Genomic DNA, 24,044 nt, shown 5'->3' with positions numbered 1-24,044 from the left:
TATTATGCTTTAATGCTAGATATCCATGTTTCATGATTTCTATGTATGTCAGCAAATTCATCCATGTTCAGTGACACATGTGTGGCACACTGTCAGATTTTGGAGTGTGTCAAGCAGGATAGACAGGGTGCATGTGCTGCAGGGACTTTGCTGTCAGCCCTTTACCCTCCTCTGTTCAGTACTGTCTGCACTGGACGAATAATTGGCACATTAAATTATTTAAAAAAACAGCCAGGGCACATTATCATAAATATTCACTTGACGTTTCGCTTAGATCAACAGTCAGAACCCCGATCTCTGGATGTGACTTCTTGTACTGTGTGTGTGTGTGTGTGTGTGTGTGTGTGTGTCTGTGTGTCTGTGTACATATGCATTTTGAGTTCTAGAGGGCTGATTGATGGACAGTATTTACAAACAAAGCGACCTCCCGTCAGTCAACATAACTGGATGCAGACAGCATGAAAATGTCAGGCTCATGCACTGGCCTGCACGTGAGCGCACACATCCGCGCTGAGTATGAAAATGTCAGCCACACTCAGGGTGGACAAGGTCACTCATGAACCCGCACACACAAGACTCAGCAGTGCAGCGCCTCTTGTAACAAGCACCTCGAACAAATCTGTCACTGTGCTCGCCCAAGACAAGACAATAATGACATGCTAACAAAGTAGAGATGCTGATAACAGGTCTATTTGCATTAATGTCATTACTGACTGCAGACACTAAGGCCTCCATCACTACACATCTGCTGTACAGGCACAGTGGAAACACATGGTCCATTCTGTGCTAAACAAAATGCAATCTATGTATCTATTTATCTACTTTCTGATTCTTATGTATCTTACTTTGAGAGAAAAAATGGTTTGACTCATTTAAAGTTGAATAAATAAATAAAATGTATCTAAATTCATTCTGTTTTATTGTCTGTGGGACACTGGTGACAAAGAACATTGAGAAATGACAGCAATCTCCAGTAGTTACTAGTGTTGGATTGCTGGGAATGAAAAGGTGGGACATAAAGATGACAAGTAGCCAACAACTTTTTTTTTAAATGCAGCTCCTGTTTTAAAAATATGCAGACATGGCAGAATTAGCATAGCTATTCAGAATTTGGGATGATGCACATGCTGTGACAGATTGCTCTTTGTTAGAGCTCAGCGGGAGGATGTCTTGCTTTCTATTTCCCTCTGCTTATGGTGAAATCTCAGTGGACACTCAGTGGAGGTTAAATATATCCTGTTGAGATTAGGCATTATTAACAGACGAAGACTCAACAAGAGGGAGATGAAGAATAACGTAAACGTGGAAAATGTTTGGAAACACGTCAGAAAATTGGCTGCTGTAAGATGGAGATGGAATACCATCGCATACCAGTTCAAGGGATTACATACCATAATATAACAAGAAAGATATCCTGCAGGTGATGCAATATACATTTCTACCCCAGGTTTCACACATAACTATTCAAATTGTAGATGATGGAAACCAAAAAATGCAGCAAAAGGCGAAGAAGCAGGTGGCTGAGCTAAACTGGAACCTGAGCAATGTGCACACTGTTTAGATTAAACTAAAATCACGAGAACATATGAGTGACATACCGATGACTGACTGACGCCCAAGTGTATCTATGTGAATATTTGTCCTGCCAACTGTAGAGTACTATTTTAAAGCGTTACCAATAGTCACAGCAGCTTAGGTTTTCCAATGCAAAGCGTCCAATGATCATGTTTGTTGTGTTATAGAAAAAGAAAACGAAAAAAGCATTTTCAGGAATTATCCTATGTAATCACCTTAATACTTTCAGACTGCTGTTTTCCCATGTGTACATAGTGCCGTATCACATGGCATGTACTAATCTGTTCAAACAGTGAAAGAGTTGATCTGTTCTGTTTGTGTATTTGAATGAGTCTTACAGTCTTTACACCCTTACACCCGTGTGTGTGTGTGTGTGTGTGTGTGTGCACATGTGCCTGCGGGAGCGAGTGTCAAAACATAACTGACTGTTGATCTGTTTGTGTGATGTGTGTGAGGGTGCAGCAGAGTTGCACAAACCATTAGTTTTGCTCCGTAGCTCTGTGTTTTTGCGTGTGAATCTGAATTGTGGGGGGGGGGGATGAATCCATTAAGCTGTTTAACTCTCTCTGAGAGTGTGCAAGAGTGTGTGTGCAAGTGTGTGTGTGTGCGTGTGTGTGTGCATGGCTACAGTTGAACCCATTAACTGAATAAACCATCCAGTATGATTGCAGTGTCAAATGTGCTTGCTAAAGCATTTCCTGCTCGGCCCAGCAGTTCTTGTCCTTTTTAAAGTCATGACACACTTACACAAGACCCAAAACTCCCATCCCCAGTTAATTATTGATCTCTCCAAAATGTGGCATCAATCCTCACATCTGTAAAACTGCAGATGTACAAAACAAAAACATATGCTAGGCCAATGAGCAAATTAAATGCCATATGCTGATTTCATTAGATATAATTGAAGTTGCTGTGATCGTTTTTTGTGCATCTGCCAATAGTGTAGGATGGTGAATAAGAAAACTGTCCTTCGAGCAGAAGGCCCAAGTTCAGCCTCCTGTGTCAGCAAACAATCGTTGAGCAAGGCATTAAATCCTTCATTGCTCCAAGGTTGTTCTGTAACTCACCCTGTCTGAGGTCATTCTGAGGTAAATGCAAAGAATAAGTCAATGGAAACGAAAAAAAGTCGTAGCAAAGCAGTGAAGCATTAGACTCCGATCACAACATTTGTGGAATCCACTTGTTTAAGTTTGACTTAGCAGATGGTGATAGTATTTTACGATTTAATAACACCCCCGCCATCTCAACCCACCCACTCAGTTTTTGGTTCATGTGCAGATGCCTTTTAGCAAAGCCTCAAGGCAGTAGAAATTTCCCAGTTTGCTTCCTATTAGGAACAGAGCACTTACAGGCATGGTTACACGGCAAGGGGGACTTTGAAGTTGATTTCCACCACATTCGCCCTTCTTGATAATCGTAAGAGAAAATGTACGGCGGCGACGCTGACGGCTGCAGATTATCTGCGCAGCGTTAGGAGCCTCACAGATTCTGTCTCGCCATATCTGGTTGGATACGATTGACCTCAGCTGCTTCAATGGTAACATAATTGATATTTATGACCAGACATCTGCACTGGCCCCGCTCAAGTCCAGTGGAGTGTGGGGTTTACAGATTGATGCCAACAGCAGAGACTCAAAGCCAATGTGAGCAAGATGAGGTGATGACTTGAATACCTAGTAATGATGATGAATATCCATTGAAAATGTACATTTGGGAACCCTTGTGGTACATTACATAAAAACTAATCGTCTGTTAACCACCAGTCTTTGCTTACCATGTGCTTAGTCCTGCATCAAACACCTTTGTTTACTTTCTGTTGTGCCATGCCATCTTAATGCATTTTCCACTTTAGAATTGCACTTTATTAGTATAATTACAATTTTTTTCTGCTGACCTGATCCTTACAAAGAACAGATAGAACAGATACAGGTATAGTTGCCCACAGTGTAGCCTGGGTTATGAGCTTGACAATGAGCACACTGAAACAAAACTAAAACAGCAACTCACAACACAAATCACAACAAAGTGGACAATGGCAATGCCTAGCTAGTGCATTACATATTGCTTTCCCTTATTCATTTAATGTTATTCAGTCAAGTGCAATGCTACAATAATATCCCTCATACTGTTCAGTGTAATGGAGCCTCACTATTTGAAGTGAGAGGATGGGTCTTACAGAATATGTTGTACAAAAGAAAAGCGTTGCCACATCACACATAACATTGTATCACTACTATATGCTGGTGGTCCTTCATTACTAAAAAATAGCTCTATGCATATTTTGAATTAAGTGATGAAAGTTAGCATCAGAGGTAACAGAGTGACACATACAGTGGCAGAAAAAAGTATGTGAACCTTTTGGAATTTCATGGTTTTCTGCAATAATGTGTCATAAAATTTGATCTGATCTTTCTCTAAGTCGAGAGATTCAACAAAAATAATGTGCCTAAAGTAATAACATATAAGAGAAATTAAATCTGATCTTTCATGTCTCTATTGAGATCAGCCATAAAAACCTCATAGGAATCCCTTGGAATAACTTCAAACCTCAAAACTAATTGAAGTCAGGTGTTAAATTAAATAAATTAAAACATTGGGTTGGAGGTGTGGACTAGAGCTACTTCCACTGACAAAAAACAATCAGCTTTTTTGAGTTTGCTCCATAAAAGAATAATATGCTTATGTGAGCCATAGCCATACCTCACCAAAATGAGCTTTCAGAGGATCTACAATCAAGAATTGTTGTTTTGTTGATAAGGGTTACAAAGTGGTGTCGAAGACTTTAGAAATTCACCAGTCTACAGTTAGACAAACAATCTACAAAGACTTTAGGACTGTGGCTACTCTACCAAGAAGTGGGCAGTCAGACAAAATGACCCCAAGAGCACAACAAACACTTAATGAGGTAAAGAAGCAACCCAGAGAGACAGCCAAAGATTTGAAGGCATCATTGGAACTGGCTAACATCTGTGTTCATGAGTCCACAGTAGGTAAAACATGCAGCTGTCTATGGCAGGACACCACGAAGGGAGCTGTTGTTGACTAAAAAGAACATGACTGTACGCCTGAAGTTTGTCAAAGAGCACATTGACACTCTACAGTAGTATTGAGTCATCCTCTTATTAATTCCAAGGATTCACATGTTTTTTTTTCACTAGCACTATAAGGTTGTTATGGTTCTTCTCAATAAAAAAGATAGATGACTAAGATAAAGATCGGATCATGTTTTATGACAAATTGATGCTGAAAAGCAAAAAAATTCAAAAGTTTCACATAGTTTTCTTGCCACTGTATTTACATTTGCATCTTCTGTTTCCATGACAATTTAATTATAACCAGTCACGACTTTAACTTTTACACAGTGCATTTTAAGTTTATTTAGCTTTTGTTTTGTTTTTTTATTTAGCTCCTAAGGACACTTTCACACACCTCACTTTGCATCACAGATTGTGTTTTTCACAAAAGAATAAAAAACTGCACAGGTTTAAGCAATAAGTTACTTATTAAAATGAAAAGCAGTGTGTCAGCCTGCAGATATTGGATTTGAGGCTCAGAACTGTTTTGTGGATTTCACTGAAGGACATTGCTCTTTTACTGATTTCCTCAAGTTTCTCCTATAAAAAACTATGATGTAGTTCATCTCACTGTGAAGAAATGGGAAGAATCAAAAATCCATACCATAATGTTATTCAAATAAACTAGGAGACGCCCAGTTTGTAGTTTTTGGACGATTAACAAGTTTGATGGACAGTTTTCTTCCCTTTTTTTCTTCCATCAGTCTTTTTCTTTTTTTTTCTATCCGTTCACATTTTGAAAGTGCTTTCGTGAACCCCACTCTGCTCTCAAATTATTATGTTCCCTTTTGGCAACACATCGAGGTAGTTAAAGTTTCCTAGTTCAATTCCCATTAAGAATGGATCCTTTCACACTAGGCTTCACAAACACACAAGGTCTCTCTTTCTCTCCCTCTCTCTCTCTCTCATTCACACTCTCACACACTCACTCACACACACACAGAACTATCTGCCAAGATATAGTACTTCCTGGTGGAGGTTCAATGCCATCGATGAGCTTGGCACTGAGACTAGGCCAGCCGATGCCCTTCTGCCCACTGGCTCTCACTAACACACTAGCCTCCCATCAGTTCTGTTTCACTTTGACTATACTCCAAAGCTTGTCTGTCTCTGTGCAGAGGTGGAAACACATTTACAGGGGAGGGTTGGGTATAAGCTTAAAGATCTACAGTCCATTGGGGAAAATGTGGATGAAGCTGACAGGGGCAGTTGGCAGTTCATTAGATACACCAAAACTAATGGAATCTAATGCAACAGTTTTGCAATAAATCTTCCTTTCATGAACATCATAAAGTTCAGTTTGTTCGAAGGCTGTGTGAGCACGATGTTGATTTAACTTAAAGATCATTTTGGTTCATTAAAGTTGAATCAACACCTCATTAAAACAGTTGGAACAGAAACTACCACTAGTTACACTGGAATCCCCCCGAGAAGGCGCAGAGACAAGGAAGAAAGAAGTCAAACTAAGGCATGCATGGAAATGTCACTGCTCCTATGATTTTTTAATCCTGAATTTCCCCAAGGAAATTAAATTGGCAAGTAAAACTACAGCTATAATATTTATATTGGGAAACCCAAGGTAAAAGACAGTGGGGAGAATCAGGTATGTGGTTAGTCAGAGGATGATAATTTCTGCACTTGTGGGGCATTGATCTGTGTAACGGTCAGATCACAGGCTTATGGATTCCTGCACCCTGGGGAGGTACAAGGACAGTGAGGTAGCACATGGAAATATACATGTATAATGACGGTGCATGTGTCGCACAGCGGAGCACAGAGAATGCTGCCAGATGTGCAAGTCATTTTGGGAAAGTTTTTTTTTTTTCCTTGTGGTTTGTTTGATACATGGGGCGAACGAACAAGCAGAGTTGGACAGAGCAGGGTTTGTGTTGGCAACAATTTGGCTTCCTGGTTTGGCTATCTAACCTGATGAGAGCAACCCCACAATGTCACAGAGAGCATTGTTGCAAGATACTTTTACACAATTTTCATGACAGTCAGATAATGGCCATACTACCATTTCTTTGATTTTCACTGATACGCAACATAGATCTGATACATTTCAGATCTTTCTTGTGCCCTACAGTAGTGTTTCAGTCGAGAAACACAGTTACGTGTAATTTGGTTGATCAAACTCTTTTATTGTGCACTTCTTCGTGGCAGTTTAGATACATCTATATGGGCATGAGTTTGCTGTGTCACTTGCATCACTCTAACTTGTGCTTGATTTTTTATTTTGAGAATGAAAATTGCTAAAAACTATTCTGGTTGTCATTTGTACCTTCATGCATTTGTTGAACCATTTGAAGATCAATTCATCTTCTACATCAGACAGGAACAAAACATCTAGAAACTTCTAGAATATCTAAAACGTTAAATTAATAAATAGAGTTTCTTTTCTGCATGATGTGTATTTATTTAGTTAATAGTTCTTAAATTGCCCGCCACTGATTTCTCCTTTTCTGTTTTGGCAGGATGATTCCATCGAGCAGCAACGACTTCCTGGTTCGGGACCTCGCCGCTGGGCGCAACTATGACCTGTGCGTCCTCGCCGTATTTGATGATGTCATAACATCGCTGACAGCAACACGTCCTTTGGGCTGTCTGTCATTCACCACAGACACAGAGTTCAGCCAGTGTCAGGCCTTGCACAGCCACTTCCTGGGTGGTACTATGATCATCATCATTGGAGGGATTATTGTTGCTTCCGTGTTGGTTTTCATAATCATCTTAATGATACGATACAAGGTTTACAGCCACCAGGGGGCAGGCCATGGAAAAGCAGCCATTGCGGCAGCTGCGCCAAGACCACAGAGCAATGGACAAGGAGGCGGTGGACAGGTCCAAGTCCTCCCTCGCTCTGCCTCGAAAATCACTGACAGTCAGGATGACCAAGCTCTAGCGCCGTCCAGGGCCATGTCGCCTAGCAACACCCTGAGAGATACTGTGGCATTGGTTGAGGAGGAGAGTAGTGGACGGAGCCTAATGACAAGGACTGACTCCTCGGCCAATGAGGAGTTGCTCTCGCCCACCAAGGCCCACTTCTCCTCCAGGGTTGCCATTGAGATGAAAAGCAGGCCACCATCTGTTGCCAAAGAGCCCACCTCCCCCAAGGAACTTGCAGGTAGTAGAAAGTCAGATAGGGAGGAAAAGATAGGCATAGATGCATACATAAGGTGATCAGTATAGCAATGAAGAGGTATTTAAGAGAGTTGGAAAAAAGACTAAATGATGTTGACAGAGAAAGAGCAGGGGAAGACAAAGAAAGACAAGTGAATGACAAAAACAGTCAAACAAAAAGAAATGGAGGCTAAGAAACAGACAATGCAGAACTGATGGTGTTAAATTGAGCAAAATAATAGTGGAGAGTGGAGCAGTGAGAAACTGAGTGTGAACGAGTGAATGAATGAGAGAGATGCTATCCTTGTGGACTGGTGTGAGAGAGTAAGAGATAGACAATGAGACATGTTCAACTTTCTGTTTGTAGAGCTGAAGTTGAATGTAAAGTCAAGTTTGATTTAGTTTACTCTACGGCCAGTCTGATCACAGCTCCTCTTAAGCCTCTCTGTACCAGAAAGGTTGTTTAGTTTTTCACATGAAACAAAAAGCTTGAAATAACCTTACTACAGTGTAGTGGAATTAACCTTTAGCCTTACATCATCCCAGCTCATTGATTTTTGTTTTCTGTTCTTGCCAATTACCAAGTTTGATTTCAGAAAAATGAAAGGTGATGCATGCAACTCAAAGGTCTTACTATTAGGAAGTTTATAGAACTGCTGAATGTATTTTGACCGATGCTGTGAGTTTTTCAGTTAGTTGGACTGTGTCAAAAGGACAAAGAAATCTTTGTGGGTTGGTGTTAGAGCAGAGAGGGATTTGATAAAGTAGTTGGGATCACCCATCACGCCACAGCTAATAATATTCAGGTTAGCATTCTATGTGTGTCCTCCATTAAAGTGCTAAGACGTATATGACTTGTTTGCCATTAGGAATAACACTACCAGTGTGCTTAAAACTGAAAAAAGAAATGTTAATTTAACACAAAGGAAAGGCTGTAGAAGGGTGGCAGAGATTCAATACAAAGTTGGAAAAAATCCAAGACCCACATCTCCCCTTTATAAAAAGTTAAAATGTCAAATAGACTGGAGGAAGTTAGAGATTTGTACATTTTTGCACTCTGGACAAAAACTGGATGAGTCATTTTATTTCTAACATTTGTGTGAGATCCTTGGCACTGAGTCCCTTTAAAGTCCCTTTAAAGTCTCTTCAAACAGGGGCTGACATGACCACATTATACTGTATATTTGTACATCAGTATATACTCGCAGTTAAGATTGTGCCCCCTAGGGTGCTCTCTATGTAAATTCAAACAACGTGATTTAGATTCAAGAGTGTTGTCAATTCTCTCCATGGTTACAATACGGGAGACACATATAATTTAAGAGTTATATAATATAAATAATACACAAGGCAACTGATGAAATCACAACTATTATTAATATATTTACTATGGTAGAAGAAACTGTGAGAACAGTGGCAGATGAAGAAATCAGCATGAGCAGAAAAGTCGGATGGGGGTAAAAAGGCATTACAATAATGTCAGTCACACAAAGTTAAAACAATGCTTTTAGCAAAGTTCTTCACAGCGATTAAAAGAAGAAAATAAACAGAAAGAAGAAGCACAAGAATACAAGGAAAACATCAGTAAAATCACACCAAAGGAAAGCTGGCTGACCTTGGCTGTTGCAGTAAAAATTAGTGATAAAATCGTGCTTCTCTGACACCTAGATATTAGAAAACTCAAGTCTGTGTCGTTACTTATAACTAATTTCTAAAGATGTTCCAGTGAGTTGAAATGACAGAAGTCAGCCTAATGTGCCAACTTCAAAAAATAATTTTTCTACACTATGGTATTATTTTTGTGCCCCTACGTGGCTGCAAAACAGTACACACACACACACACACACACACACACACACACACACACACAAAATATTTATTTTGAGCTCTGTGCTCACTAAATGTATCTGTTTGTTTGCTCCTACCCATATAAGCATGCATTAAACACGTCTGTGGTTCACATGTACTCATTTGCCCTCACAGTTTCCTGCCCTTTGCACTCGCTTGACTGACTGCGTTCAACTTTGCCTGTACATTTACTCCACTCCTACAACAGTGCCACAAAACCTTCCAATCTGACACTAAAAACTAGGTTCATTCTGACTGGCTGTTCCGTCTCTAATCTAATACCAGAAGCAAAGTAAGACCGTCAGTCAGGTTACCAACAAACTGAAGTTGAACACATAATAACAGATACGTCTTACTCAACAGTGTTGTGTTGTGTTGTTCAGGTTAGAGGCAGCGACAGTGATTATAGCTTTACTGAAAGGAAACAGTTAAGAATTGGTGGACATGAAACAAGAAGATAGTTCTCTAACAAAATTGTAATCAGTTATATAGGAAATTCATTGTGCATTTACAATACTTTTCAAGTAGAGCAAAAAAGGCTGACAGTGAAAGCACAATGCTGCACAATTATGATACAGTATGCTTATTCTTTAACATGCAAGATGGAAAATTGCTTTTATATAACTGTCAGAATAGGCTATTAGATAAAACTCACTTTATGTAATTATGCTGTGGTTCTCTAAACTTTTGAAGTGACTTGCACATCCTCACAAAGATCACTTGAAATGCTCAATGGTGCTATATAATATGAATCCACAAAAGCATGTGAATTTTCTGGGGGGTAGACTTTTCCTGTACTAAGCCCATTCCAGTGCACTTCTCCACTAATCCACTCAGGAAATGTGGGTTTCATTAGAATGAATAAATGGAGACACCATTTCACATGAGTGGCTTAAACAGCTGAGTCGAAGCACTTTATCAGCGGCAGATATGCCATTCAACTGGCCTCTGTGAATGGATTGAAATGAGGTGTCACTGAGCCTAGAGTTGATAGCAGGGAAGAGAGGAGAGATCTGTGCAGAGCTTTAGCCAGAGAGGTCAGGGAAAGTTTTCACCTTCATGAACTCTTCTGCATCATATGGTTTGATATTTATGGGGCAATTAATTGTTGCTTGATAATGCTTATGTCACAGTCTGTAAAAGGCGACCTTGGATATTAAAATTGGCTTAAGACATCATACTAAAACAAGTTGTTTTCTAGTTGTTTTTCACGCCTCTGAATAGAGGATATAGGAAAAAAAGTTGCAGTGTCATAGTTCAGCAAGTGCTCCAAGAGGTTGATGGCCAAATTTGAGCTACAAAAGAACGAGGCTAGGGAGTGCTCATTATAGCAATAACAGGCTAGAATTTTTGAATTTTACTTTGTTGCACCACTGAGGTGCCACCATATGCACACACTCAAATGTTTCCCCTATAGGCCTAATTAACAGCTCTAACCTCATCTCAACCTTGACTGACTGAAGTGTGTCAGTCAAAGAAGCTTCCAAAGTGCATCCCAGACCACAACAAGCCAGAAGAACAAAGCAATTATCACAGTTTTTATTTTGACGCTTTACCTAGGGAGGAAAAGTTTCCGTTGGCCTTTGTGTTCTCGCTTTGATTCCAGGATCGTTGGCACTTTGAGGGCAACCTACAATGAGGGATAATACGCGTGTTTGTTCAGAGGCTGTTGGGGTTTCTCTGGATGTAGCTGTGTCTGTGATGTGTTTCACTGGTTGCTGCATTGCAGAGAAAGGCAACATTGATCTGATCAGAGAGAGAGCCGCAGTGAGTCAGTGTGCCTGAGGAACAGAGCGAATGACAGATACAGGGAGACGCCATTAAAGGCCCATGGTTGTCAAAAATGTGACCCAGCATTAAAAGAACGAGGCACATTGTGGGTGATAGTTTTCCTTTTATTTGTTTTCTTTCATAAGCTGTTTGGCTCATATTTATATACAATGGTAAAAAGAAAGTTGGTTCTCCACATTAATTTGTCATAAAATGTGATCTGATCTTCATCTAAGTCATTTAGTATTATACAAATATAATGTGCCTAAAATAACACACAAACAAAATTCTGATATTTTATTTTCTTTGTTGAGAACAACCACAAAAACCTCATAGTACTAGTGGGAAAACCTCAACCAGGTACTTCCTGTAGCTGTGGATTGGATTTTATTTTGGCAGGATGATTCATTCTTCTAGGCAGAAGTGCTTTTTCTCTGTCATATTTTTTGTATGTCTCATGTGTGTCACTTTCTTAAAGTCGCTCCATAGTATCTACCCTGATGCAGCACAGCAGGCCCAAATCATGACGTTTCTTCCACTATACTTTACGATTGGGATGATTCATGATGATATTCTGTGACCTTTTTATGCCAGATGTAGTTTTGTGTGTTCTTTCAAAATAGTGCAATCTTAGTTTTGTCAGTCCAAAAGACACTTTGCCAATACTGCTGTGGAGTGTCTATGTGCTCTTTGTCAAACTTCCGGTGTGCAGCAGTTGGTGCTTCCTGCTTGTTCAACGTTTTACCTACTGAGGACCTAATGAACATGGATGTTACCCAGTTCCAATGATGCCTTTAGATCTTTGGCTGTCACTCTGGGTTGTTTCTTTACCTCATTAATGAGTTTGTTGTGCTCTTGCAGTCATTTTGACTGGCTGCTCACTTCTTGGTAGAGTAGCCACAGTGCCTCTGTACAGTATACAATCTGGATACAAAAAAAAACATGTATTTACTCTACTTCAACAATGCAGTATTATTTTTATTAAGTTAAAATTGATGTATTATGAGTTATCAGCTGTGTAGGTTGCACAAATCAAATCATATGTACAAGAGTTTCATTGTATTTATGAAGGAATTATTGATCTGAACCTCTGAATGCATTCTTTGCACAGAGGGTAGATCATAAATCTTTGTCATTCACCTTTTCAATATAGTCACATTGGAAATCACTTCAGGGGTGGTGCAGTGGAGGCACCTGCACAGCAAGTATATTCATATTTTTTATGATTACTGCATAATACCAGAAAAATATCAGCTTTCCCTTTAATAAAAATACTGTAAATCATTAAACAGGTACAGAGAAGATAACATGCTGACACCAGTGGCACCCTGGAGCTTCAGATTTATTTTATGAGGATTGTGCATGTGGATTGAGGTTTAGAAGCTATTTAACCTGAATACTAAATGAAGAACATCTAATCAAACATTGAATATACGTGTAATGTATTTTTTCCTATTGTGGGGAGATAAATATGTCTGTAGGCAAAGTGTAGTGATAAAAGCCCTATAAGACATGATTTTAAGGCCTCAAGATAATGAATGTCAGTCAATACAGTACAAATGCATTCATAATTGCTATGTTCAGTATGTGACTGTGAGCTCAGGGTCAACTTTCAAATCCCTGTGGGTCAGTGCATGCAGTGCGTTGTTGTGTACAACTTCAAACTGCCTTGAGCCAATGCGAATATTCCCACAAGGTTAGGAGGGATAGGAAAATAGTCAAGCAGAGCAAGGATGTGTGAGACTGTATGTGAAGTGCAAGTGTGTGTTCTCCCCATGGCCCATCCATGACCCTGTAGCCTGTCTGTCCTCCGTGTATTTTAATCTATCATCACTCCTTTCAGTGTCATCCCGTATGCCTGGCCTCATTCTTCACTGCTGTCTGTCTCTCTGAATTCATGTCTTGGAATCTCCCTCTCAAGCACTATGTCTCTTTCTCCTCTCCTCTCCGTTCTTTCTTCTGTAGCCACTTTCTGACTACTTGACATTTTTCCTTCCTCTTCGTCTCCAGTTTCTCATTGTTTGGATGCATCTGTTTCAATGTTATTCTCTGTTTCTTCTTGTTTCTCTCCATGTCTCTGTCACGGGTTCTGGCACTGCTTCCTTCTCTCTTTCTCCATTTCTCTCCTCTCTCCCTGCCTCTCTCTCTCTCTCTCTCTCTCGGATGCCTCCTGCAGCAGATGACAGGCGGCCTCGTAATGTCGAATGGAGAGACTTTAAGATCTGAAGGTCTCTTGGCCTCACAAAGAGATTGCGCCAACACTACACCCAAAGAGTAATGAATGGCACTTGAGACTTAAGCACTCCCTGAAATATTTTGCTCCTATGTTCTTTCCTACAGCTCCTCCTTTTCTTTTACCCCATGCCACTGATCCTCACCCATCTGTCCCTGCTGCAACCTCACTCACATGTAGCATGCTGCAATCTGACCCTTGGTTTTGGGCTTTTTATATATTTATTTATTGTCAGATCAGTTCAGCTCATTTCAACAGAAAAAAAAAAACCAAAACAAAAAACATGTCTTTGGTATTTTGAGACACAGTACATCCTTCAACCCTAATACAAAGGAGAAAACTGAATTTAATCTGTGGTGCTTAAATTCAACATCAGAATTTCTTTACCAAAGAATCAACACTAGTTGAGTAAGAAAGCAGTCCGGCATCCTAATCCAGCATTAGGTTTCAGGCTAAAGGGACTGGAGGTTGCACTCAAAATGATTCAGCCCTCGCAAACTTGCAAACTGAAACCTCAGTGACTGTCGCCACCAACTCTTGCTGCAGGTCTTTTGCAGTCACCCCTGCCTTGCAGCCTTTATTTGCTTCTTTTTTCTGCCACATCTAGGTAGTATAGCCACTGCTCCTTTAACTATGCTCCCAGTATATGCTTTTCATTTGTGAAAGGCAATGATCTACTGACTTTTTTGACAATCCTGTCGACTTAGCCATATTTCCAATATGTAATCAAACAATACACTCAGCAAACCCTTAGAAATTTCAGGTATTTGATGTGTTTCATATCAAGCACAATGAACCAGAGTCTGCTTGAGACCATACCCAATTTTCAAATGGGTTGCTCTTGTGAGCGGTTTGATTCAGGGGGTTGAATAATTTTGAGACTACAATAGAAATTATAAGTTTCATCTTGTGTTGAAGTTAGAGGAACCACTTTAAGCATAAGTCATGTTAAGTTATTTAGATTGTTCTTATTTGATTTGTTTGTTTCAAACAGCTGACTGTTCGTTTATATTTGTTTATATATGTGTATATGACAACCTGTAATTCATCTTCTTTTCTCATTTATCATTTTTGAATTATTTTTCATTCAATATTAATTTTCTATAATTGATAAATTTCTGATTTTTTGCCTTCATCTGAATTCAGAATTCATCAGATTGTTTTGTATTTGTTTTCTCGATTCTCCTGATTGTACTCCTTTTCAGTACTGTGCTTTCTTCCCTACACTCACCTTATCTCCTTTATGCTGTTTGCATATGCTGCTTCTATCCTCTATTACCTCTCCTTTCCCCGCATTCAATTTATCGCACCTTTGTCTAGTTATTTTTAATGTCTTTCTATCTCCTTACCACTCACTCCACCTTACTGTCTTCACATACCACCTTCTCCTCTCCTCCCCCACACACACACTCCTTCATCCATCTACACAGTACAAAAACTGATGGAGAAGAGTGGAGAGGAGTGGAGGATGATGGAAGACAGGATAGTGAAGATGTACAGTGGCTGTGATGGATGAATGCAGACCAAAGCATTAAGAGGACTGTGCTTCATTCTTTTACCGACACAATAAGCACTGGCTGTACATGAATGCATTAAAGAAATACTCCTGACAAATACAGTTAGGGAGTGCTCTCCTGACAACCATACAAATTACAAATAACAGCCACAGCAATATACTTCCACAGCAAGTATAGCTTCATCCTTCTCCAAGCTATCGCATGTCATTGGACTCCCTTGTCAGCAGACCTTATTTATGCGTGTATTTTCTGTATCCACGAAAACAGCTATCACAAAAGAATACACATTTTAAGATGTAAAAAAAGTTAAGAAATTGGATAGAAATGATCACACAAAAACATTACAAATAAAAAATAAAAATCAAAATGAGTCAGACTTCAGTAAGTTTAGGGATAATACACATTTAAACCCTTACTTCATACAGTTTCATTTTGTTTCATATTCATATTTCATATTCTGTTTTCTCTTAGAATGTAAAAAAATAAAAAAATACAAACGTGTATTCCTTGAATATCAGCTTTTTGTAAACTTTTAACTTTGAACAGAGATTATGGAAAACAAATAAAACTCTCCTCAGACAATTTTGTAGATTAGAACTGTGCATAGGGAGCTTATCTCAACCAAATACACTAAACAATAAAAGATAAAGGCTTTTTTTCCTTTTCCCAACATATATTTAAAGCATTGATATTCTGAAGACGGCTCTTGGTGCATTCCAGATGTCACAGGTGCTGAATTGTGTCATTACTCCTATGCTCAACATTTTGTTTTCAGTGCCTTTTTCCTATCCTTTTGTCTAGACCTGATGTTCTACTTCTGATTCTTTGAACTTCCTTGAATCCCATGTTGTCCTTGACCTCAATATCCTTTCCTTGTAGCAAAATGCAGTATTTTGTCTACCTTCAAACTCATGTGTTCTTACTGTCCTGCCTTCTAGAGCCCTGATATTGTCGTGTGAGTGTCAGATGTGGAGAATCGCCGTCACCACAAGAAAGAAGCTGGTGAAAATTCTGAAGATAAAAAAGGCCCTATAAGCTCGTCTCCCTGTATCCCCTGTCTACTGTACCCATTCATTTGTTTCCATGAATATCATGGGGTTATAGACCTATACTATCTGGTTTACTTTAAACTGCTTATCCTGGTTCTCATGTCTGGAATGAACAAGTGAAAGTGTCAGTGCACATCTGTTTGGCTGCAGATTGGTCAGTTGCTGCAGAATCAAGCTGCTTGTGTGATCTATATCACTTTTAATGGAACAACACTCCTTAAATTTGGAATTTCACACCTTGAAAGATCTGCATCAGCTCGCTGTTAAAATGAAACAGACATACATACCGATGTCAATAATGGACAGAAAATATTAGAAGTAGCACACCCTCTACATGCTACATCTACTGAGGGGATATATAAAAAAATAAGGCTCAACAGTGGAAAAATTGGATGCAGACATGATTGTGTTCAGTATGGATATACAACATGATGGACCAAAGGACAAAAAGCACCTGGGTGGCTCTACTGCAACAAAACACAGGAGATTATCAACACAGCTGTCTCAAAGTGGCTCCACTTTATTAATCAACATGGAATAATGCAATTGTGTTAAACTGAACTAAGCCCTGCTGATGCTTGCTGGGCTGCACTGGCTCTGGATCTTAATCTTAACTGGACCTTAATTTCTCACAATCAGGTTTGTCTCTGAAATGCCCATACAGTGCATAAGAAAGCCTGAACTGAAATGGTTGGACTGGACCGAACTGAGCAAACCTGGATCCAGAGGAGTCTAAAACTAAAGTCACACTGGATTACAGATTTACACTGTGCAGTCATCTGACTGGACTAAACTGGACTACACCACACAAGACTAGACAGGCCTCTATTGATCTAGTCTATGTATTCAACTGCTGCGGTTCCAAAATCTACTACTTTCAACTGGTTGGAACTGGTGAAGACTTTGTGGACCTTATACCAGGCTCTCTCCCATCTCTCTAGGCCCACTTAAACAGGTGAGTAGTCCACTGATTAGCTCATTAACCTAACCATACAAGCAGCTAAATGAGAAGTTCTGTCAACCAAAGACCCGGGCTCATTAATTAGTGTGACATACGTTAAACCACAGGCACTCACCTTGGCCGTCTACCAATTTTCCGTTCTGCCCCATAGTTTAAGACACACTTAGATTCTGCAGTGTCTCCTCCTGCCACAAGTGGTCTGTACCCTAATGAGGGCAGTGCTTTAACGAGTGCCATCTAATTGCTGTCAGCTTGACAATTAGAGAGCCACCCCAGCTAAACGATCTACTTCGTTACTACCCTCCACTGGCAATATCACAGCAGGACATACAAAATGCATCCTCTCCTGTTTTTTTTTTTGTTTGTTTATTTGCTCTCTTAGAGTCTGAGTCACTCCTTATCTCATAATACTCTCTCCCTCTCTGTCCATCAGATGCCTTTTTTTCCCCCTGCCTGCCTGAGGCAGTGATCGAATACTGGTAGAGAATATAATACGTCAGGAGAGGATATGGTTATATGCTAACACCACAGCCTCAGGGATGGATGTTGCCAGTACAAAAATGGGGTGGGAGGGTAGTAGTTAAATTTCAGAAATGTAGTTTCTCACCAATTTAAGGATTAATGATATTTGACAGTAAAGAACAAGACAAGTGCAAAGTGTTTAGTAAAAAACACAGTCGGTTAATTCCAGTACATGAAACACTTCTCATCAAATAAGTGGTAAATAATACATCAAATAAAACATTCAAAGCAATTTACAAAGTATACATAGAAACACAGTTTCATTGATTTGGTTATTTTGGATTTATTAATAATAAACAAGTCAATACATCATTTTATCTGTCAGCAGGCGGTGATATTATGGACAGCATCCCATCATGGACAAATAGTGACGTATTGGTGATTAAACAACACACAAACAATGTTGTGTATGATGGTGACAAGATGTTGCAGGGACGACAAATAATGACAATTGTCTCCAGTTTTAATTTGCATTTCAACAACAAATTTGTATTGTTCATTCAACAATAGTAGCAACAACAGCACTCAGTGTTTCTGGTCCTGCACACAGACACTTCTATCATTTTCGCTCTCTCTTCTTATACACCTGTTTCAGTGTAACTCTGTGTGTGTGTGTGTGTGTGTGCACAGGTTTGTGTCCTCAGCACAACACAAACGGTATAATTACAGACGCCGCAAGTTGTTTATACAAACAAACATTTTCTCTCCATTGTCGCTTGTGATTGTTTGAGCCATCTTGTCCAGCTCATGCACACATAAACACATGCCAGACAAAGACAGACAACATAAAACCAATACGCAAGCGAAATTAATGGGATAAAAGCGCACCGATTAAACTTTTAAAAAAAAGGAAGCTGAAGCCTTTATTACAGCTCAGAGTTGCATTCATTGTATTGATGATGGGATCAGACTACTGTGTAAATTGCTCTACAGCACATCCCAAAGATTCTCAATGGGGTCAGAGTCTGGTGACCAATCCAAGTGTGAAAACAATGTCTCATACTTTAATATGCACCCAAAGAGCAAACCTGTTTATCACCTGTTTATCAACTTCTGACTCTACTGGAGGGAATTAAATCCCAACTCAAGTATGTTACTTATCAGAGTATGTTACTTGTATGATACAATAGCATCTGATGTGTTAGTGGAGGTACATGGGAAAAGACCTTATGTTTACATCCTTTTACAGGGAATTAAATAGTATATTTATTGTCCTTTCTGTTTTTCAGTCATAAAAGTGAATGAAGGTTAGAAGCTCCTTAGTAACCTTAATGACCACTGACTGATGCTTACTGCTCACTACTCCCTGACATGGTTCATTGATTTTCCCTCCCCTTTATTTGCAGCCTAGTGTAGTTATCACCAGTAGATTAAGAGTTTATAATCTAGATGGATTTGTGTCTAACTTGTATGGTTGTTACAAAGATGGGAAGCATGGGGCATCTATTTTGCACTCATTAAAAGTTTCAGTTAGCCTAAAGTGTGTCTACTAAGCCCTTGAAAACAGTTTTTTGGGATATATTCATTGACTAAGTTGTCAAACTACTGATCTAAATACAGTATATTCGCCGGTTATGCTGCATTGTTCTGGTGTGTAGAGACTAAATGAAATGTTATTGTATGTAAGCATCACCAACCGGTGGGGAATGATCTGGCAATCACTTAACGAATTATGTAAACCAGACTCGTGTTTTAAATCTCACTAAGTCTCTTTAGTTAAACATTGCATTGTAAACTGTAGCATGGTGTTATTTCACTTGATGTGACAGCTTCCATCTGTGGCCATTTTGCAGCAGCAGTCACAAGTCCCTCCTAGCAGCCATTTGGATTATTTCATTTACTGAAGCTACTGTAAAACAGTAGATTGAGAAATACACAGACAGGTTTCACTACAATCTTAAATCAGAAGAAATGCAGTGTGTGCTCCCTGTGTGTAGGCTGATTAAGCAGCATGGTGTCTGAACATCTGGTGGCTGATGTAGCAGTGATACAGCTAAATGGCCATGCATCAGCAACAGCATCAGAAGGATGGCTTTTTTTTTTTTTTTGCACATGATAAAGAAATCACGTGTTTTAGTACTCGATATAATAATATCTGTAAAACTCCTGTACGTTAGTACTCCTGCTGGATCAGACATCGCTCGGAATCAGGAACACATCTAAAACTGTATTAGTTAGGGTTGTGGTGAGTGGGAAATGTTAAATTTAAAAATCTAACATCTCCCTCGTGTTCACTTTGTCCACTTCAATTACTTAAAATATAAAATGTAGTAAATTCTGAGACAGTTCCCACATCTCATAGTGCATCTCATCTCTTGAACTCAGAATACAGCGCCTCAGGAGAGCAATGCCCATGTTTATGACCATTGCTGTTAATCCCATCCCTCGTGCCATGAAAGTCTGAAAATGAAAAAAACATCATCTGAACCTGCAGAAAATAGGATCTGTACCCGAAAAAGATGCAAAGCTGAAAAATCCAAATTACACCTATAAAAAATACATTTTATAGTTTCTTAAGAATTTTTTTTAAAAAGAAATAAAAGAAAGAACCAAAAAAATTAACCAAACTAAAACAATGCCCTAAAAGTTTGGTTAGGTTCATTTATTTTTTTGTTAGTTGTTTTTCTGGTTTCAAAATCATTCACTCTTATACACAACATCACCTATTCCTAGATTTTAAGTAGTAGAATAAAAAAATTGGTTTGGTCAAGATGTATACTATAGCATTCACAAGCAATACACCCTTCCATCTGGTTTGCACTTAGTGGGGCCATTGTTTGTTTTTCGATAAGACAATGAAACGAAACAAACCTCCAGACTGTGTAAAGGCTATCTGACTAAGAAAGAGAGAACTGGAAAGCTGCAGTCCTACAAGAACATGACAAGGTGAACAGTGCCTGGGGTAGGAAGGAGGAGAGAAAAGGCAGAGAGAAAAAGATGAAAGTGGGAAGGAAGAGCAGTGGGTAGATAGTATAGGAAGTGCAGAGAAGAAAAAAGACGCATGTATAGATGAACTGGTTCAGACGTAGAGGTGGGGGTGGTAGGGTGGGATGGTAGTGAAAACACAGAAAGTGTTAACATAGATTACACAAGAAAAGAGACTGAATCCTAGCAGAAAGGTTTAGTGATTAGCATATACAGAACTTTAAGTGTAGGTAGACATGATCTTCTGGTGTCTACAAATATTGCAGTGATGATCATATCACTGCATTATGGATTCCTGGATGGAACAGAAAGTGAGAGGGGTGAAACAAGACAGGAGGCTGTTTTATAAATAATAGGAAAAAGTGAAAAAGATTAAAAAATACTTAAAGAGGAAGGAGAACAAGACAGGGACATGAAGATGGCAGGTAAGAGTGAAGGAGTGGAAGAAAAAGATTTGAGTGGAAACAGAAGGGGAAGAGTGAGTGGGATGTGTGGAGGATTACTTAGTGTATGGAGCTCCAGCTGTATTGTGCTGTGACGTGTCTTTGGTCGCTCAGAAAGGAAAGATGATCATCTGAATAATAGATAACAACACATACACGCAAAGCATGTTTATTTTTGTGCTTGTTTGTTGTGTGACTACTTTCCCCTTTTTAAAATGGTTGAAAACAACAACAACCAAAAACAGATCTTGACAATGAGGCGAATGACGCCTGATGTTGTGAGAACGTCATGGACACATGGACATTCAAAGGAGGTTTTTGTGGAAGCACTCTGTAACCTCCCATTGATGTACATACTCACATTTGTGAAGGTAACAGGAATTTGCTGAGCATGTGTTAATGCTTCAGCATAAATATGTCTTTTTGAATATGAGTAAGTGAATTGATTCACATTTTTGTCACACTAAAAAGCTAAAGTAGTGAGTATTAAACTACGTTGATGTAGTTTTGCACTAGAATTACCACGTTAAGGTTACATGCCTCTTCTAACCAGTGATGCTGTAGTTTAGTATGTCTAATCCACCGGCCCCCGCTACCGCCAGCATGAAGGCATAAAAAATACAGCTTTGTGGGTTGCTCCCTGTTTGTAGGTCTGCCTTCAGTTTTGTCTTCAGTTAACTACAAAGCCTGCTCTATTGAGTAGAGATCAGAAGGTTGACTTTGCCATTGAAGAATATCCCATTTCTTTGCCTATAAAAAGTCAAAAAGGCTTTGTTGCTTTCGAAGTATATTGAGGGTCATTATCCATCTGCACTGTGAAGCAGCTTCCTGCCTTACTTTTGTAGCTTTTGGCTGAATTTAAGCAGAGAGTATAGCATTATACAAGTCAGAATTCATCTTGCAATTTCTGTCAGCAGTCAAATCATCAAAAATACATGATTTGGTACCAGAATTTAGATTCATGACAGTGTCTCTTGATTGTAGATTTTGCCAATGATAAGCCTACCTTCTCCAAGTATTCTTGTCTTCTGTTGATGTTGTAAAGGACTTTTTCTTCACCAAGTAAAGGATTGTGCAATCATCCACTTTAGTTATCTTCTGTGGTATTCCAGGCCTCTTAATGTTGTTGAGCTCACCTGTGCCTTTATATTTTTTAAGAAGGTACACTTAGATGAATTTGGCCATACCACAGACTTTTGCTGTCTATCTTTTAGATTCTAAAAGAATCGATGATGCCCTCCTTTACTTGCACTGAGATCTATTTGAACTTCAATGCCAACACAAGAATTTTGATCTGTTTCTGTCTTGAAGTAATGATGGAAGGGACCACACCAGATCAATTAACTTTTTGTCAAGGAATTGTCCAAATACTACTTCAGATGGTTGCCAAAAGGTAAACACAGTATTTTTGTGAAAGCTCTTAAAACAAAGCTGAAAGTCTGCACTTCAGTGACGTTGTTTTTTTTTTCTAATCCATTGTGGAAGTGTATTAAGAAAAAATTCTAAAAACTCTGTTTGTCACTGTTCGAATTCTTCCAGGCCTGTTTTCAGCTGTGATTTGAGTACTCATCAAAATTCAGTCAAGAAGCTTTATACCACCAAAAATACATTTGCTAAATATGAATTTTGTAAGCTAAAAACTATAGCAATAATTCTATTACCTCACTTACACTTAAATCAACAATTAAACAACTGTTGAATTATGAAATACTGCTGAATTTAGACCAGAGAACACTTCACCTTTATAGTGTTTCATTAAAAATTATTTGAATTTTGGGTTCAGGACCCAAGCATAACCTTTACAAGGGCAAGTGACACAAATAAGGGAACAGCGATTATATTTATAACGATGTGAAAAATTAAACAAGAAAGCAACCAAACCGGCTGGCATTGAATGACACACACAACTTTGCTTGGGGTCTTTTGCTGAGTGGTTGAAGGTGTTGAAGCCAGTGTAGAAATATGAACAGTGCTATGATATCTCCTATTAGCTGATCAAAGGTGAGATGTCCTGCTGTGTTGTGGATCATCTACAGTAAATGAGTTTGACTGTGCATTCACATAGTCCTGATTGTGAGGCATTGCAGTAGTTTAGACAGGAGTTGGTTCACTCTCTTCCTTCACACCAACTTTACCTGCATCTTATCAGACGCATCAAAAGGTTGTAACTGCATTCTGCACTGTAGATTCCAGCAAGTGTCCAATATACAAAGTACTAGAGGCGACATGTAGCTCAGTTGGTAGAGCAGTTGTCTAAAAACCCTTCATCATTACATAATAAAAATACTGATGATTTCCACAAAACACTGCATGACATTAAGTCATTTTCTCATTATCTTTATAAATGTAAGATGTATGCAGTGTTTCAACACACTTTTAAAGTATTTGAAGCAGCTCTTAATGTGTTATGTATTTTAATGACAATGTAAAGTTTTGATGAAATCAATTACAGTGCAAGCATTCACACATTAATTAACTAGAGGGACTTTGAGTTAGCACCTTTCTATTTATGTCTCTCAGTAGAAACCAATTTTCTTCTAAAGGCAGGAGGGAAAATGGCGCTATTATTGAATATGAATCTGTCATGATCTTGGTCCCACTTCCTGTTTTTAAACTGTTATTTTGTTTTTCCGGGTTCTTTACTGTCCCTTCTGTCTCTAGCTTAATTTATTTATCATAGATTGTTTTCACCTGTGATTGGGTCTGCTAAAACCACAACTCTGACCAAATCAGGTTCAGGTTTTAGCTTCAGATCGGCTGTTGGCTGTTATATTGCCAGCTTTACACTAAAAACACTAATACCGTTTTTGTATTAGGGAGAATGAAATAATGGTGTGCCTTGAAAGCGCTGTGAAGATTAGAATATTTTAAGTGTAATGAACAAAATGCTCGAAAGTTCAATAATGATTTACTTGCGGATTCACACGTTTATGCAAATTATGGTGTCACAGATTAAAGAGGGATGTTTAGAATTGAAAGAAAAGGTTTTGTTTTGAATTGTCAGACT

General features: G+C 39.0%; 1 protein-coding gene across 1 annotated transcript in view; it reads left to right on the top strand.

Moving 5' to 3' along the window:
* The window catches only part of zgc:172282 (leucine-rich repeat and fibronectin type III domain-containing protein 1-like protein), a 77,559-nt gene extending 60,819 nt beyond the window's left edge, over window positions 1–16,740 (top strand). Inside the window, exons 8-9 of the mRNA XM_026376734.1 lie at window positions 7,124–7,773; window positions 16,076–16,740. Coding sequence (XP_026232519.1) covers window positions 7,124–7,773; window positions 16,076–16,083 — 658 coding nt within the window. The 3' untranslated portion in view covers window positions 16,084–16,740. The remainder of the gene's footprint in view (window positions 1–7,123; window positions 7,774–16,075) is intronic.
* Window positions 16,741–24,044: the final 7,304 nt, after the last annotated feature.

The sequence above is a fragment of the Anabas testudineus genome, chromosome 13 (genome assembly GCF_900324465.2).
Source record: "Anabas testudineus chromosome 13, fAnaTes1.2, whole genome shotgun sequence".
In the NCBI taxonomy this organism is placed as follows: Eukaryota; Metazoa; Chordata; class Actinopteri; order Anabantiformes; family Anabantidae; genus Anabas; species Anabas testudineus.
Note: the sequence above shows the minus strand (reverse complement) of the source record. Positions and strands in the feature narration are given on the sequence as shown.